General features: G+C 41.6%; 2 protein-coding genes across 3 annotated transcripts; one reads left to right on the top strand and one right to left on the bottom strand.

Annotated features, from left to right (window-relative positions):
• The first annotated feature begins 2,578 nt into the window (after nt 1-2,578).
• Nucleotides 2,579-8,284, top strand: LOC126384487 (cysteine-rich and transmembrane domain-containing protein 1-like). The gene is made up of 5 exons (XM_050035603.1): nt 2,579-2,737; nt 4,909-5,060; nt 5,757-5,800; nt 7,103-7,259; nt 7,372-8,284. Exons 2-5 carry the CDS (start codon nt 4,988-4,990, stop codon nt 7,494-7,496), a joined length of 399 nt encoding a protein of 132 aa, XP_049891560.1. The 5' UTR covers nt 2,579-2,737; nt 4,909-4,987; the 3' UTR covers nt 7,497-8,284.
• LOC126384460 (T-cell immunoglobulin and mucin domain-containing protein 4-like) lies at nt 7,751-14,490 on the bottom strand. Of its 2 annotated transcripts, none has more exons than XM_050035573.1 (4): nt 14,118-14,483; nt 13,473-13,820; nt 11,502-11,614; nt 7,751-9,773 (listed from the first exon to the last, which is right to left on the bottom strand). In XM_050035573.1, exons 1-4 carry the CDS (start codon nt 14,170-14,172, stop codon nt 9,735-9,737), a joined length of 555 nt encoding a protein of 184 aa, XP_049891530.1. In that variant the 5' UTR covers nt 14,173-14,483; the 3' UTR covers nt 7,751-9,734. The 2 variants fall into 2 exon arrangements, with proteins under 2 accessions (XP_049891530.1, XP_049891529.1); XM_050035572.1 differs by lacking the exon at nt 7,751-9,773 and adding an exon at nt 9,796-10,199 and having other exon boundaries at nt 14,118-14,490.
• Between the last annotated feature and the right edge of the window lie 352 nt (nt 14,491-14,842).

Genomic DNA, 14,842 nt, shown 5'->3' with positions numbered 1-14,842 from the left:
CCTTACCCACAGTCATGAGAAACAACCCTGACAAGACAATAAACAAAAATGGGAAAGAGTTAGTGCATCTCTGCAGAGCCTCAGGCCTGTATGTTTTAAATGGAAGGATCAGAGGGGACAGTTTGGGGCGCTTCACCTGCTGCTCAGCTCTTGGGAGAAGTGTAGTTGATTATGCCATCTCAGACATGGACCCCTCTTCATTTAGTGCTTTCACTGTCAGAACACAAACCTCCCTTTCAGATCACAGCCAGATTAATATTTACTTGACCAAACACAGCAGAGACACTGTTAAGAAACAGCCCAGTAAGCTGTACGCCTTAATTCAACCATACAGATGGGCTCCAAACAGTGCTGAACAATTCCTAAAAACATTGAATTCAAATTAAATAAAAGATGCAATCAACACATTCAACAATTCCAATGACCAAAGTAACTCGGAAGGTGTTAATAAAGCAACAAAAGATATTAACCGTATCTTCCAAAAAGCTGCATTAAATGCAAAGCTTAGGAAAAGGAAACCCCACCATCGAAACGGGAAACAAAACCCCCTGAAAAACAGTGGTTTGACAGTGAATGTAAAGAAATAAGAAAAGACTTGAGACAATTATCAAACCAGAAACACAGACACCAACATGACCCAACACTACAACATGAATACTTTGAAACTCTAAAACAGTACAAACACACCATTAGAAAAAAGAAATTGCACTACACCAACGAAACACTTCAGGAGATTGAAAACGCAGTAGATCAGGTCAGCTCTGGGACATGTTGAACAGTTTGGAAACTGTAAAGCCACAACAATTAGCAATACAAGATGGAGACATCTGGAAAAACTATTTTAATGGCCTCTATAAAAATATCTCATCTGAAGATCTCAATCTCAATCAAATGGAAATTAAAACAAAGTTAGGCAACCTTGAATCAGCTATCAAGAATAACCACAAGCCATTAGATTACCCAGTTACACAAAAAGAGTCAACAGACAAACTGGAAACTCTTAAACCAAAAAAAGCTTGTGGCACGGATTGCATCAAAAATGAAATGTTGAAGAACAGTACCCCTGAAATGCAAACTGCGGGTTTTAAAGTGTTCAACATGGTTCTGACCACTGGCTGCTTTCCTGATGTCTGGAACCCGGGGCTGATCAATCTATAAAACTGGAAATAACTACAGAGGGATCTGTGTGAGCAGCAACCTTGGCAAAATGTTTTGTAGTTTCCTGAATTCCAGGATACTAGCCTTTATTCAAGGAAAAGACACACTTAGTAAATGTCAAATTGGCTTTCTTCCAAATTACCGAACCTCTGATCATATATACACCTTACACACCTTAATTAATAAACATGTCCACCAAAAACAAGGAGGGGAAAATATTTGCTTGTTTCATCGATTTCATAAAAGCTTTTGACTCCATTTGGCATGGGTTAGGGCTAACCCTAACCCTAACACAACAAATGTGCTGTGAAAATTCACAATCAAAGAACAGAATATTTTACTCAAGGACGCGGTGTAAAGCAAGGATGCTGTTTAAGGCCCACATTATTCAACCTGTATATAAATGAACTTGCAGACCAGCTGAACCGCTCAACAGCTCCAGGCCTCACACTCTTTGACACAGAGGTTAGATATTTGCTCTGTGCAGATGACCTGATTCTGTTGTCCCCAACCAGTGATGGTCTTCAACATGACCTGACCATCCTGGAACAATACTGCCATAACTGGCCTTGGATGTACATTTTAAGAAAACCCAAGTTATGATCTTTCAAAAAAAGCCCAGATGTCTTGAAAACAAATATCATTTTACTTTAAACAATATGGTAATTGAACACACAAAAAGTTATACTTACCTTGGTCTGACCATATCTGCATCAGGAAGTTTCAACATGGCAGTAAATGCACTCAAAGAAAAAGTTCGCAGGGCAATGTGTGCATTAAAAAACAAATTCTTCAACATTGACATTCCAGTTAGGATATGGACAAAAATATTTGATGATGTAATTTTGCCAATAGCCTTGTATGGAAGTGAGGTCTGGGGTCCACTCAGGGGATGGAGTATGGCTCATGGGATAAACAGCCAATAGAGGCCGTCCACACTGAATTCTGTTTAAGAATTCTAAACGTGCAGAGGAAAACCCCAAATAACGCCTGCTGAGCAGAACTGGGACGCTTCCCATTACTGCTTAATATTCAGAAACGGGCAATAACATTTTGGACACATCTAAACACAAGTCCAGAAGACACACTTCCATTCAAAGCACTAAAAAGCCAAGAGCTGAACCCTGAAAACAGCTGATGGTGAAGCTAACTAACCAGACTCCCATCAGCACAGCTCCAAAACAGCACAGCAAAATAAAACTACTTGAAGGTGCCTCTTGCCTGGGGCCCCCAGAGTGTCTCCAAACAGCCCTGCTCACTGCTAAAGCCTGAGGAGGCTGATTGATAACTGATCACGTGTTTTTAAATGATCAATAAATGTGACTCATCTCTTGATCACCTGATCGATCGATGTCACACTCAAACCGGAAACTGATGATAAAGTTAATTTCCAAAAGTAAAAAGATAAACAGAGGAGAGAAAGAGAGACTCTGACGTCACCCTGTCCTCGTGCCGCTGCCGGCTGTTGCCTCGCGCACACTCATCCATTAATCCATCGGTCAACACGTCGGTCAACTGGAACGACTGCAACAGAGAAAGTTCATGTTGTGACATTTGACGCTTCATCCTGAGCTGAGAGGTAAGTTCAGATTCTGTCTCACGCGCCAGACTCCGCCGAGAAAAGACGTCATTTAGCCTAATTTGACACAAAGTGAAGTTTGAGTGTTTATTGAACATGTTTTTATGTCTGGTCTGTGTTCTGTGACTCTGACACTGAACTCGGCTCCAACATGTTTCAATAAGAAGCAGCTGCTTCACGTAGATTCACAGTTTCTTCTCGTCATCACCGTCTGCTCCACTCGTTACACTCCAGTCTCACGGTGACATGATGTCAGGAAAACTGCGTGACAATCCTCCACCTCCGCGCAGTGATGCGTTTTTTATTAAAGACGAATTAAAGACTGGAAACTTGGAATTTGGAAAATATATAAATGTTAATTGTCCAGGGGGTGATTCGTCCTGCTGCGACCGGAAACATTAAAATGAACGAGTTGTGAACGGAGTCTGGTGTCACCGCGAACTGAACTTTTAACTGTACAAACTTAATTAGACTCATATTATAAACAGTGTGTAACGGGTTAGTTCATCATAAGTAATAATGATAAGTATAATTACTATGTTCTGTAGCAGCAGTTAAACTGTTGTCATGGAGACGATGTTGATTTATCAGGTTCAGATTAAAGTGTAAATATGTAAACGTGTTCATGTTTCTGCTCCAACTCTCACTGTGTCACTGTGTCACATTATGTTTGATATGTTTCACTGAACTGTTCCTTAATGCTGCACATGAAGTCAAAGTTTTGATTTAGGTGAGAGTTAATTATAAAGTGTGTGTGTGTGTGTGTGTGTGTGTGTGTGTTTGTGTTTAGATGTGATGATGATGATGATGATAATGATGATGATGATGTCATTTAAAGGTTTGTAACAGCAGTGTGTGTGTGCACGCTGTCACACGCTCCAGACTGCTGAAGAAACGAACACATTTGACTTTTCTCTAATAATATATTATTTATTGATCGTCGGTGTCACGTGACGTCACAGTTTCATATCCAGCTGCTGTCAGGTGTTGATCCTAAAAACAGTTTCCCTGGCTGACATGTGACAGACTGGTTTAACTGGAAACATGTTGACTGGGTTATTTAGTAAAAAACAAACTGTGTTTGTCAGAGACACGTCAGAGTCAACAAGTCGTCTGTTGCTTTATTAGATTACAGCTGGTATGGAGGCAGCTGAGCTCAGCAGACGTTAGACGGAGCCCTGAGTGCACATTGTTCACAACAACGTGATTTAAATAAAGTTCAGCAGAAAATAAAAGAGCTTTTATTCACACGCTGACATTTAATAACTAAAGATTATTGTCACTGATGATCCATCTGCAGATGGTTGTCTCCTGTAACAGCTCGTATTTTATTATGGTTTGTTTTATTCCACCAAAACTCTGAAACTCAAACTTTCATAAAATACTGGAGGAACAGTTTTGTCACAGCTGCTTGAAAATTACTTAAAAGATAAATTAAATATCAAACAGAGAAAATTTTATTAATGTTTTTTGAGTAGTTTCATTCTTCTAACAGTCATAGTTTATAAATCATATTTGTAAATACGTAAAATAAAACTGTGATGAACCAGAAAACTGCAGTGACAATATAAAGTAGTTTTATCCCTCTGATAATAATCATCAGGATTTAAAGATGTAAAAACTGGTTAATAAAGAGTCAACAGACCCTTTACTGTAAGTAATCAATGTGATGTTTGTTGGTGGGCGGGGCTTAGCTGGAGGCAAAACAGTTCTCCACAGACATTAGCTAGCGCTAGCTAACAAGTTGTGTTGTCTTGTTTTAGACGATGGAGGAAGATGATGTGAGTGGTGCGTTCAGAAACACTCATTGTGAGTGTGGGAGCGCACTCTGACACAAACTGGAGCGTTGATAAATTGGGAGCGCTGTCTGAATGTAGCGTTGGGTTATCCAGAGCAGCGCACTCTCAGAGTGGCAGAGCGCACTCTGGACACTCTGTCTGTGGAGACGGAGCAGCAGAGCGCACTCTCAGAGTGGCAGAGCGCCGCACTCTTCTTAAATCAAGACATGTTCACAAAAACATTTTAATAATATTCGCTTCATGTCTGGACCTGTTTCCATCTGCACCTCATCAGAGTGTCTCATCTCACGTCTTCATTTATTTCTTATGAACTGTAATTTCTCTTTATATGTTGTTGTGAATTGAATTAAATATAATTTCATTTTATTTCAGCGTCTTTACACGTGGTGACTATTTCTGCTCTCCATCCATCCATCCATCCATCCGTCCGTCCGTCTGTCCATCCGTCCCCATGAGTAATGATAACCCTCCTCCGTACGTCCCTCCCGTCCCCGGTGGACCTTCAGCTCCCGGCTTCTCTTCAGGTTTGTTACAGATTCAAAATTAAACATTTAGATTTAAAATCAGGTCGTTTCTTTGTCTGTTGTCATAGTTCAGAGTTTTATTTATATTTTGAAGTTTCTTATTGAAATCAGTGCATCAATTCATTTCAGTCAAATCTGTAAAATAAAATAGAATAAAATAAAAAAAAGCAGGTTCTTCTTGGTCTGCGCACAGCTGAATATTAGAATATTAAAAATCAATCAAATGTCACAATTTTATTCTGAAAATTTGTTTTATTCAAAAGATATCACAAATTATGTCTGAAAATGTGATGCCTTTATTTAAAAAATATTTTTTAAAAATTCTGAAGATGTGTGAACTTTATTTTGAAAATATTCAGACTTAATTCTGAAAATTTTCTTTTTCTTTTTTTTTTCTGGAAACATCATGAAGTGTTTTCTTTCAACTTGAGAATCTTAAACTTTAAAGTGAAGTCGTGACGTTATATCTGAGATAACTGACGAATTCTCAAAGATTTTAAATTGTTTGTTGTAAATGTAAAGTTGTAAATGTTACGACTTTGTGTCTCCGTGTTCAGAACAGTTTCACCTGCACCAAACACTTAATTGACTTTGCTATTATTTCTGTGTCAAAATGTTCACATCAGTGTTAAAGTGTGATGCGGGGCTGTTACCGTGGAAACGATCTGATCATGTGACCTGTTGTTGTCTCTGCAGGTTACAGCTCTCAGCCTGCGACCTTTCCTGGCTCACCGTACCAGGTACCCAGCATGCACTGCTGCAGGAAGATGTTTCAACAGGAAACAGGAAACACATCAGAAAAACATTTTTGATTTTATATTTAACAACACAGATATTTATTGATTTTATAGTTTGAATATTTTCTGTCAGATGATTCACAGATTTTACTGAAATGTAGAAACGACTGCAGCAAATTATTTCATTTGACATTTATTTAAACATTCAACAGTTTCTTCATATTTCACCGGAACATCTGTCTGACATGTTTTTGACTGAATGAATCCAGATTTTATTTAGTTTGAAACTCTGAGAATTCAATATATCAAAATATTATAACTCTGTAGAATAATAACAATACTGTCTTTTAATATTACAACTTTCTACTTTTATGTTTTAAAACTTTTTACCAATAATTATTTTTTAAAAAACATTAAAAAACATCTTTTTTGTGGAACATTCTGATGATATTATTGAAGCAGAGTTCTGTATTTAAACGAGCTGCGTGTGACGTTCAGAGTATCAACAGAACAAAACTCTGCAGTCTGTGAACAGATTCTGTGACGTAACGGCGCCCTGAGCACAGACTGAAGCCCCTCCCTCTGTGTGTGATGTCATCTGAGTTTCTCTGTGGTTTGCTGTGGTCAGCTGGCTCTGACACGTATATCCCACTGGCTCACTCATCGCCGCCGCAAGGAAGCGCAGCGCCCATTCCAGTTACCCTCAGTTGTAACGTTGGCTCTGTCAGCACTGATGCTGCTGTTAGCACCGTTAGCTGCTAGCAGCTGTTAGCACCGTTAGCTGCTAGCAGCTGTTTCAGCGATCTCCATGTTGAGAACCTTGTGCTGACCATTCCGACCCAAACTCTGGATCCAACACAGTCGAACTCTGAAGTCATGAAATACCGGTGCTTAGTCAGTGACTTTTGGCGTCAGAGACCAACGAAGAAATGAGTCCTTTCACGTCGACATGATACACAGCCGGTCGCCATCATTGTTTTAAGGCGATCAGTGGCGTCAGGGGGAAGGGTGGTGGATGGGTCCAACAACCACCAACGTTCACCCAGGAGGCCTGTAAGATTGTAAAGCCAAACCTGTTCTTTTTTCTTAAACCCAACCACGTGTGTGTGTTGGCTAAACGTAACCACGTGTGTGTGTTGGCTAAACGTAACCACGTGTGTGTGTTGGCTAAATGTAACCACGTGTGTGTGTTGGCTAAACGTAACCATGTTTGTGTGTTGGCTAAACGTAACCATGTAATCACCTTCAAACACTCCTGTGTTACCATGACAACAACCACACCTGTCTCACCTGTCTCCTGTACAGACCTTCCCTCAGACCTACACAGGTGGAGGAGACCTCTCCTACTACCAAGGACCGGCTGGACCCCAGGGACCATACCTGACTCAGCCTGGGTACCAGGGGTACCAGAGCGGCCCCTGGGAGGGCCCTAAAATGTACGGAGAGCAGCCGAAACACACAGGTGGGTCAGGGAGTCCAAACACACACTGGTCTCACCTGGTTGTCCTCAGTTCACACCGCAGACACACAGGACGCTCGTCACATCAGTGTAACCTGCTGCTGTCTGTCCACAGTGTTCGTGGTTGATCAAAACTATGACGACGGCGGCGCCGACGGAGCCGAATCATGTCTGGCAGGATGTTCAGCTGCTCTGTGCTGCTGCTGCCTCTGGGACATGTTGACCCAAAACTTCTGCTGACCTCTGACCTTCACCACCACTGAGCATCTTCTTTCCCATCATGCACCAGGGCCACCATGATGACACCAACCTTTGACCTTTTGACCTTCATTATTTTATCCTGTTAGACATTTGTGTCAAGTTCGGTCAGAATTAGTGAATGAATTCTTCAGTTATGGCCAAAAACACGTTTGTGAGGTCACAGTGACCCTGGCTTGTGTCCAATCTGACGTTTGCGCCAAATTGAAGAGAAATCCCATCAAAGCCGTCTTGAGTCACAGGGTTCAGAGGAATGAGACAGACGTAAAGGCACAGTGACCTTTGACCTTCAAATTCTAATCAGCTCATTGTTAAGTCCAAGTGAAAGTTTGTGCCAAATTAAAAAAAAATCCCTTAAGGTTTCTGAGATGTCGTGTTCACATGTTCTCAAGAATGAGATGGACAAAGTTACAGTGACCTTTGACCTTCAAAATCTAATCAGTTCATCGTTGACTCAAAGTGGACGTTTGTGCCAAATTTGAAGAATTTCTCCCGGGATGTTGACATATGATGTTAAAGAGAACAGGACAGTGTTCTTACATAGCGGCGGTGGCGGCTCAGAGTCTCACTGACATTCATGATAAATGTTCCAGTGTTTGAGTCACAGACGCCGTCAGTTTCACTAATGTGTTTCTCTGTTGTGTGTTTTTCCCCGACCTCCTGATGATGTCACACCCCTCTGCCGATGATGTGCCTGCACATGGCGGGTCCTGATCTCAGACCCTGATGACATCATAAAACTAAAAGTGTAAATAAAAGTGTTTACAGTCTCCTCGTCTTCATGTTTCTTGTGTGTTAATGTTTCTTCACAGTTCTGATGAAGAGGTCAATAAAAAGCTTCGTTAAAATGATGAAGACTTGGCTCATCTTCCTCATCGTCAGCTCTGACCCTGCCGACTCGTTTCAATAGAGAAATAAATATCTAAAATTAAAAAACTGTCTGCTGGAACGTTTGACACTTAAATTATACTGTGTGGAGAAAAAATGCTCATCATCTCTGAAAGACTCAAACAAAACAAAAGTTCAATAAACAGATGATAATCTTTATTATTCAGTTTTATGTTTCGACTTCATTATTGAAATAATCTGACTTTATGGATTCTGTGTAGAAGAAGAATTTACAGTTTTAATTTCAGGTGTAATAATAATGTTTCCAGATTTTCAGACTTTATTTAAAGTGACTCAGCTGACAGTGTTTTTTTGTTTTTATCAATGAAAGAATTTTAAAAACACTTTCAGAAAGTCTGATTTGACTGAGACACAGACGTCATTTATAATCTGACACGGAGACGTTAAAATGATTCACACAAACAGAAGAGTGACAAATTCGACAAATTTTGACGTTGTTTGATGCCGGCTGAGTGCCCTATTATTTAATATAGCACGCTCACGCTCACGGGCTGCAGGCAGGTCAGCCCTAGCTTCGTACTGGAGAAATGTCACATATTGAACATCCTATCACTCATTTAGACAAAAGGAGATCGGAGAATAGGGCCCAGGTTGAAAAACACATTAGTTCCCCTTTAAACATGTTGATTTCTACATGTTAACATGGAGGTCTGTTGGAGCCAGCCTCTAGTGGACGTTAGAGGAACTGCAGGTTTTTGGCCTCAGACGCTGTTGAGGAGCTGAGTCATCCTCAGAGTCTTCCTCTCAGAAACAATGAAGACATTTCACATTGAAATTTCGGACCCTCTTGTGGCGCAGGTGCTGCTGACTGCGGTGGCCGACATGAAAACTAGAGTAGTGAATCTGCAGTTTAATTATGATAGGAAATGAAATCGATTCGACAGCCTGCTGCTGTTTGACAGTGACACAGAATTTCAAAATAAAGGCGTGACCTAAATGTGATGATATGGATCGATGTTTTCACTTTGCATCGATGTGATTGGAATGTTGATCATTAAATCGATATATTGATCCAGATTAATTGATCGTTACACCCCCAGTGAACACATGAATGTCTCTGTCTAGAGTCAGTGTTTGGTTTGTCCGCTCTGGGCTACTGTAGAAACATGGCGGGGCAACATGGTGATCTCTGTAGACGAGGACCTGCTCAGATATGAACGTCTAATTCTGAGGGAACGAGAACGCAACCATTAGGTCAGTTCAAACCCGACACGCTGGAGCTTTAACAACACCACAGCTTTGTATCAGAGGATGTTTACTGTCTCTACACAGAGCTGCTGCCTTCATCCTCCTCCTCCTTCTCTGATTGGTTCAGCCTGCTGTCAGATCTCTGGTCACGCCTCCAAACTCCTGCAGACACATGAGATATTTATATAAATGTGTTTAAATGGCTGCAGCTCTTAACTCAAAGCTGTGAGGTTAATAACAGGTCAAAGTTCAGCTGCTGAAGTCTGAGGTGTAGTGCCGTGACTGTGTCCACTAGAGGGCGACATTCAGTCCAACATCACATAGTAAACAGAAAAGAGAAGTTTGTGTGTGTAGAGGAAGTGTCAGAATAAACTGCAACTACAAACATTTTATTTTTCCTTTACAAACTAAGTGAAATAAAAATAAACAGGAAGTGTCTCTAATGTCAGATTGATCAGACGTGTCAGCACAACAACATGAGGAGACGATGTAGGCGACAGTGAGCAGCAGTGCTGGGAGGATGACGATGACGAAGGAGAGTCTCACGATGTTTGCGACCGGCTGCTGTTGGACAGCTGTGCTCCACATCTGCAACAAACATAGTCACACTGAACTGAAACTTTGATGACGTCATTGTTAAAATCAGCTCTGAAGACCAAACTAAAGACTTCCTGTGTTTCTGAGGTCCGACACCGACGAGCTGCTGACGGAGCTACAAACACGACGACGTTATGTGTAACTCAGCGTGCAACACACTCTCATCCTCACTGTGGCTGATCCTGACACTTGGTTATTGGACCTCAACGTTGAACTATGATGCTCCAGGTGTCCACCTGCGTCTGTTTTGGACGTTCAGGGACGGCGTGCCAATTTACTCTCCTAACCTGCGTTGTGCAATTATGTCTCCACGCCACTTCCTGTGGGCAGAGGCATAATGTTTTCAGGTTGTTCGTCCGTCCATCCCGTCCTTGTGAACACCTTGAGAGAATTTATTTAAATCTGGCATGAACATGCGCTTGACTGAAGAATTAACTGATCAGATCAGAGCGTGCTCCGTACACTACGCTGTAGCCGGACACACCAACACGTCCTCACTGCGACCTCGTCACATGTCCACGTTTGGTCATGGACTTTCCACGTCCACATGTGACGTCCAAGGTACCCTGGGTGTGTTGGTTGTTGACGTTCTGGGACGCCGTGTCAACTTCAGCCTGTTACATGCATTGTCTGTTTTCAAAATACACTTCTGTTTTCACAGGAAATGTACAGTTTGCATACAGTCTCTTTCAAAATAAAAGCACTACGTCAGTACAACACCACCAACTGATGTTTTTTTCCTTGAACACACACGTGGTTACGTTTAGGAGGTTGTTAGATGCATCCACTGACGTTAAAGGACGCCTTTTTCCGTTGGTTTCTGACGCCACAAGTCACTGACCAAGCGTATGATTACAACGACTTCGGTCTGAGACTTGGCTCGACGTGCACCTCCCCAGAAATGTAACTCCACGTCACAGTGACGCAGACCTCCTGTCTGTCTCTGTAAGCTGAAGCCATTTCCCTCAGTGGAAACAAAGCTTTGATTTACTTTAATTTCACAGATAAGAAACAATAAGTCTGTGGAGAAATGCAGTGTTTGAGTCAACACTATGAAAGTACGGTGGCCCTGAAGGATCATGCAAACACTGCAAATACAGAAAACAATATACTGAAGTGCTGTGAGTCCCACTGAAGATCATTAACTGAACTGAACATTTTAAAAACTATTTTCTGCTGTTTTGTTTCTTCTGCTGCGTTTTTTTTCGAAACATGTTAAAATGATGACTTTGTTTTCTTTATTTGCACGTTTGAGCTTTCAGGGCCACCGTATGTACTTACTCTCAAACTCACCTCCTGAGCCAGTGTCACCATGGACTCTGTGGTATGGTCGCCTGTGACATCACTTCCTATCCACGAGGTGACATCACTTCCTCTCTGCCTGGTGGGGGTTGTTGTGACGGGTGCTGGCAAACAGAATATGTGAAACTACATCAACAACCGGAGCCTCAAGATGCTGATATCAGTCCGTACGTGACTCAACTGTCCAATAAGTTCATTTTATCCTGAAAATAGGTCCGGTGGTGACGCAGTGATGATTTCACTGATGAAAACTATGATGAAAATGTTTCGTCAACGACCTTTTTGATCTGAACTCAGATCACTTTTCTCTGACAGAGATGAAAGTTTAGTTTGAATCACCAACTCTGTGAGAGGACACCAGTTTAAACCTCCAGACTAACATGTTGCACATGAAGAAACAAGTTATGTTTCTGCTTCTTAACAGTCACATGGATAAGTCAGAGTTTACAATGAACCTGGGACAAATCCTAGTTGGCTCACATTAGTTATTTGTTGAGAGCATAAATAGAGAGATGTTGAGCTTTTCAGATGATGATCAGTAAGTGTGTGCTCGTAAACCAGCCCTTAAACCTGTCACACACTGCTGGAGACATGACACACACATTATCTTATACAACCTGTCGCCTTGAGTCTGATTTATGATCCATGAGTTAGTTTAAAGAGAAAAACAGAGAGAAACATCAGGACTACAATGTTTTGAATTTTGATCAACTGAAGTCGAGTTCACACTACACAACATGTTATTCTGTTCCAACAGTCTCTGTGTCAGATCAGCTGATAGTGAAGTCATAAAATCTCGCTGTGACTTGGCCGACTGACATGACTGACCAATCATCGTCGTCTTTCACAACGTGTGTGATGTCATCGGATTATTCTCGTCCTATTATGATTATTATTATTATTGTTATTATTATTATTATTATTGTTATTGTTGTTATTATTATCTCAGTCACTGTGTTTGTTCATGTTTGAGCTGAATTGTTACTGTGGTAACATAAAAAGTGTCACAAGGTGGGCGGAGCTACATTTGAAGTACCGCATGCAAACTATGACAGTCACTGAATCNGAAAGAACATTCTTTGCTAGCTTGATGCTAATGGCAGTACTCAGCAGGTTGATAAAGTGCCTCTGCTGTTTCCTTTTCACTCTGTGTGCTAACGTCCCTACAGGAAATATCAAAGTGATGGCTGTGACGGGAGAAGTCATGGAACACAAGAAGAAAATCAAACATACTAGACTTTCTGTCAGGACGTCGTGAGGCATCCCAGACGTGGCGTCAGTTGTCTACTATGACACACTACACCAGATGAAACCATGGATTATCGCATACGACACTCAATGTCGTTCCTGATCTGAGCCGACACCGTATGACGCAGCGTCTGGCTGTAATGAGGTTGATATTTTGTGGTCTGAACTCAGTATAAAACTATGAACAATAAAAATAACTAAAATGTGACTAAAACTAATGAACCTGTTCGTCCCAACACTCAGACTGAATCTAAAACAGCTGTCAGTATTAACACTGTAGTGACGTCTGTTGTTTTCGTGTTCGTGCAGAAAAAGCAGAGGTAATTCATTTTGTTCTGAAACCTCTCAGCGGGTGGGGAGGGGTGAAAAGATGTGGGCGCTGTGGTTTGTCAGTTTCCTCATCATGAGCTGCATTCAGACCTGCGTCCTGTTCTGCCGTTCGTCCATGTTGATCTCATGTCTGAATGAAACCCTGAGTGAGTTTATCTTATACAGAGACATAACACCAGTTTCTATGCAGATGATACTCTGATGTTGTTGATAGTCTCAAGGAAGTCAACTTCCTTCTGAGTTAATTTTTGAGTGGGCGGATTCAAAGGTCTGGACCTTTGTTGCAGTCGACTGATTCATTTGCCATCATGACATGACACAGCAGCGTGACTAACAAAGAACAACTTCTTGCACAAACTTCAGGATATTTAAAATATTTCTCACCTTCCTCGATGGTCAAATCGATGTGATATTTTAGATCATTGAATAGCCCAGGTACCCTAACTCTGCAGCCGTACCGTCCAGCATCTGTCTCTGAGATATTCAGTATCGTCAAGGAAACGTCTCCTTCATCCAGTCGTCTCAGTAACTGAAACCTGCTGGAAACTCTGCTTCCTTCTGTATCTTTCTGTCCATCAGTGGAGATGAGCTGCTTGTTGCAGCCAGAGTTTGGTATTTCTCCGCGACCCCAACAAACTAACAACACTCCGTGATGTTTGATGTCATATGTACAGGGCAGAGTGACGTTTCCATCTAGTCGACCGACAACTCTGCTGCCGTCACCTTCACTGACTGTGGAGACACCAACAAACACTGTCAATGTGAGCGACTGATTAAAGCTCTATTTTAATTTGTTTACTCTAAAAACACTTCAGGGCTGGAAAACTGCGGCAGAAGACTCTGCAGAGGATAAAAACACACTCTGAGGTCTTTTAGCTGCTCAGATCCTCTGATTCTTTAATGAGATGATAAAAACTCACATTAGTCTCAGAAACACTGATTAAATATCAGTAACAGCAGCAGAGGTTTGATCTGTGTGAGATAATGACACTGTGTCGACTGATAGAAAGTCAGAGAGCAGAAGAATACCTGAGAGGACGGCGAGCAGCAGCATCAACCCGCTCTGAGTCTTCATGGTCGACATCAAACTGAAACTCACACGTTTAAAAAAACCTTTAACATCACAGCTCCGCTCTACACTGTAAAAAAAAAAAATCACCCACAGTTACCACACTGAGGCCTCAAACATACAGACGATGACCCCATCTCTCCTGAAACACTGATGTTTATCATCACCACCACTAAATACTGAAGGACCTGACGGTCACTTTACTGAAATCATATTTATAATTTATGCACCAAAAAAACTGAACTGAGTACAGTTATTTTAACTTCTGTCAGCGTGGGTTTCCTCCAGGTGCTCCGACATGTTCTCCCCGTGTCAGCGTGGGTTTCCTCCAGGTGCTCTGACATGTTCTCCTGGTTGTCTGTCTCTACGTGTCAGTCCTGTGATAGTCTGGTGACCTGTCCAGCGTGAACTCAGCCTCTCACCCAGTGTCAGATGGGATAGGCCCCCAGCTGAATTAATAATCACATCTTTTATCCAGCCTGAATAATAACACAGACGTTAGTGTTTGAACAGCTGAATGAATTTCAGTTCCTGATATCAGTGGTGTTTTTGACCTCCAGAGTCAGTGATCACTGACATAATGTTTCTGTATCTGAAGTGATCGAACTGTTGTTTCTTTTGTGTGTGTGGTTTTTAAAATCAGCTCGTGACTTCCTGTTAACAGCGTTTGTTCTGCGACTTCCTG

The sequence above is a fragment of the Epinephelus moara genome, chromosome 22 (genome assembly GCF_006386435.1).
Source record: "Epinephelus moara isolate mb chromosome 22, YSFRI_EMoa_1.0, whole genome shotgun sequence".
Lineage (NCBI taxonomy): Eukaryota > Metazoa > Chordata > Actinopteri > Perciformes > Serranidae > Epinephelus > Epinephelus moara.
The sequence above is the reverse complement of the archived record's forward strand: the minus strand, read 5'-3'. Positions and strand labels throughout refer to the sequence as shown.

Coding starts and splice junctions, on each gene's coding strand:
- LOC126384460 (XM_050035572.1), bottom strand. CDS start 14,172: ATGTCGACCATGAAGACTCAGAGCGGGTTGATGCTGCTGCTCGCCGTC. Junction 13,821..14,117: donor GCTGCTCGCCGTCCTCTCAG/GTATTCTTCTGC, acceptor GTGTCTCCACAG/TCAGTGAAGGTGACGGCAGC. Junction 10,200..11,501: donor TGGTGACACTGGCTCAGGAG/GTGAGTTTGAGA, acceptor TGTTTGTTGCAG/ATGTGGAGCACAGCTGTCCA.
- LOC126384487 (XM_050035603.1), top strand. CDS start 4,988: ATGAGTAATGATAACCCTCCTCCGTACGTCCCTCCCGTCCCCGGTGGA. Junction 5,061..5,756: donor AGCTCCCGGCTTCTCTTCAG/GTTTGTTACAGA, acceptor TTGTCTCTGCAG/GTTACAGCTCTCAGCCTGCG. Junction 7,260..7,371: donor AGAGCAGCCGAAACACACAG/GTGGGTCAGGGA, acceptor GTCTGTCCACAG/TGTTCGTGGTTGATCAAAAC.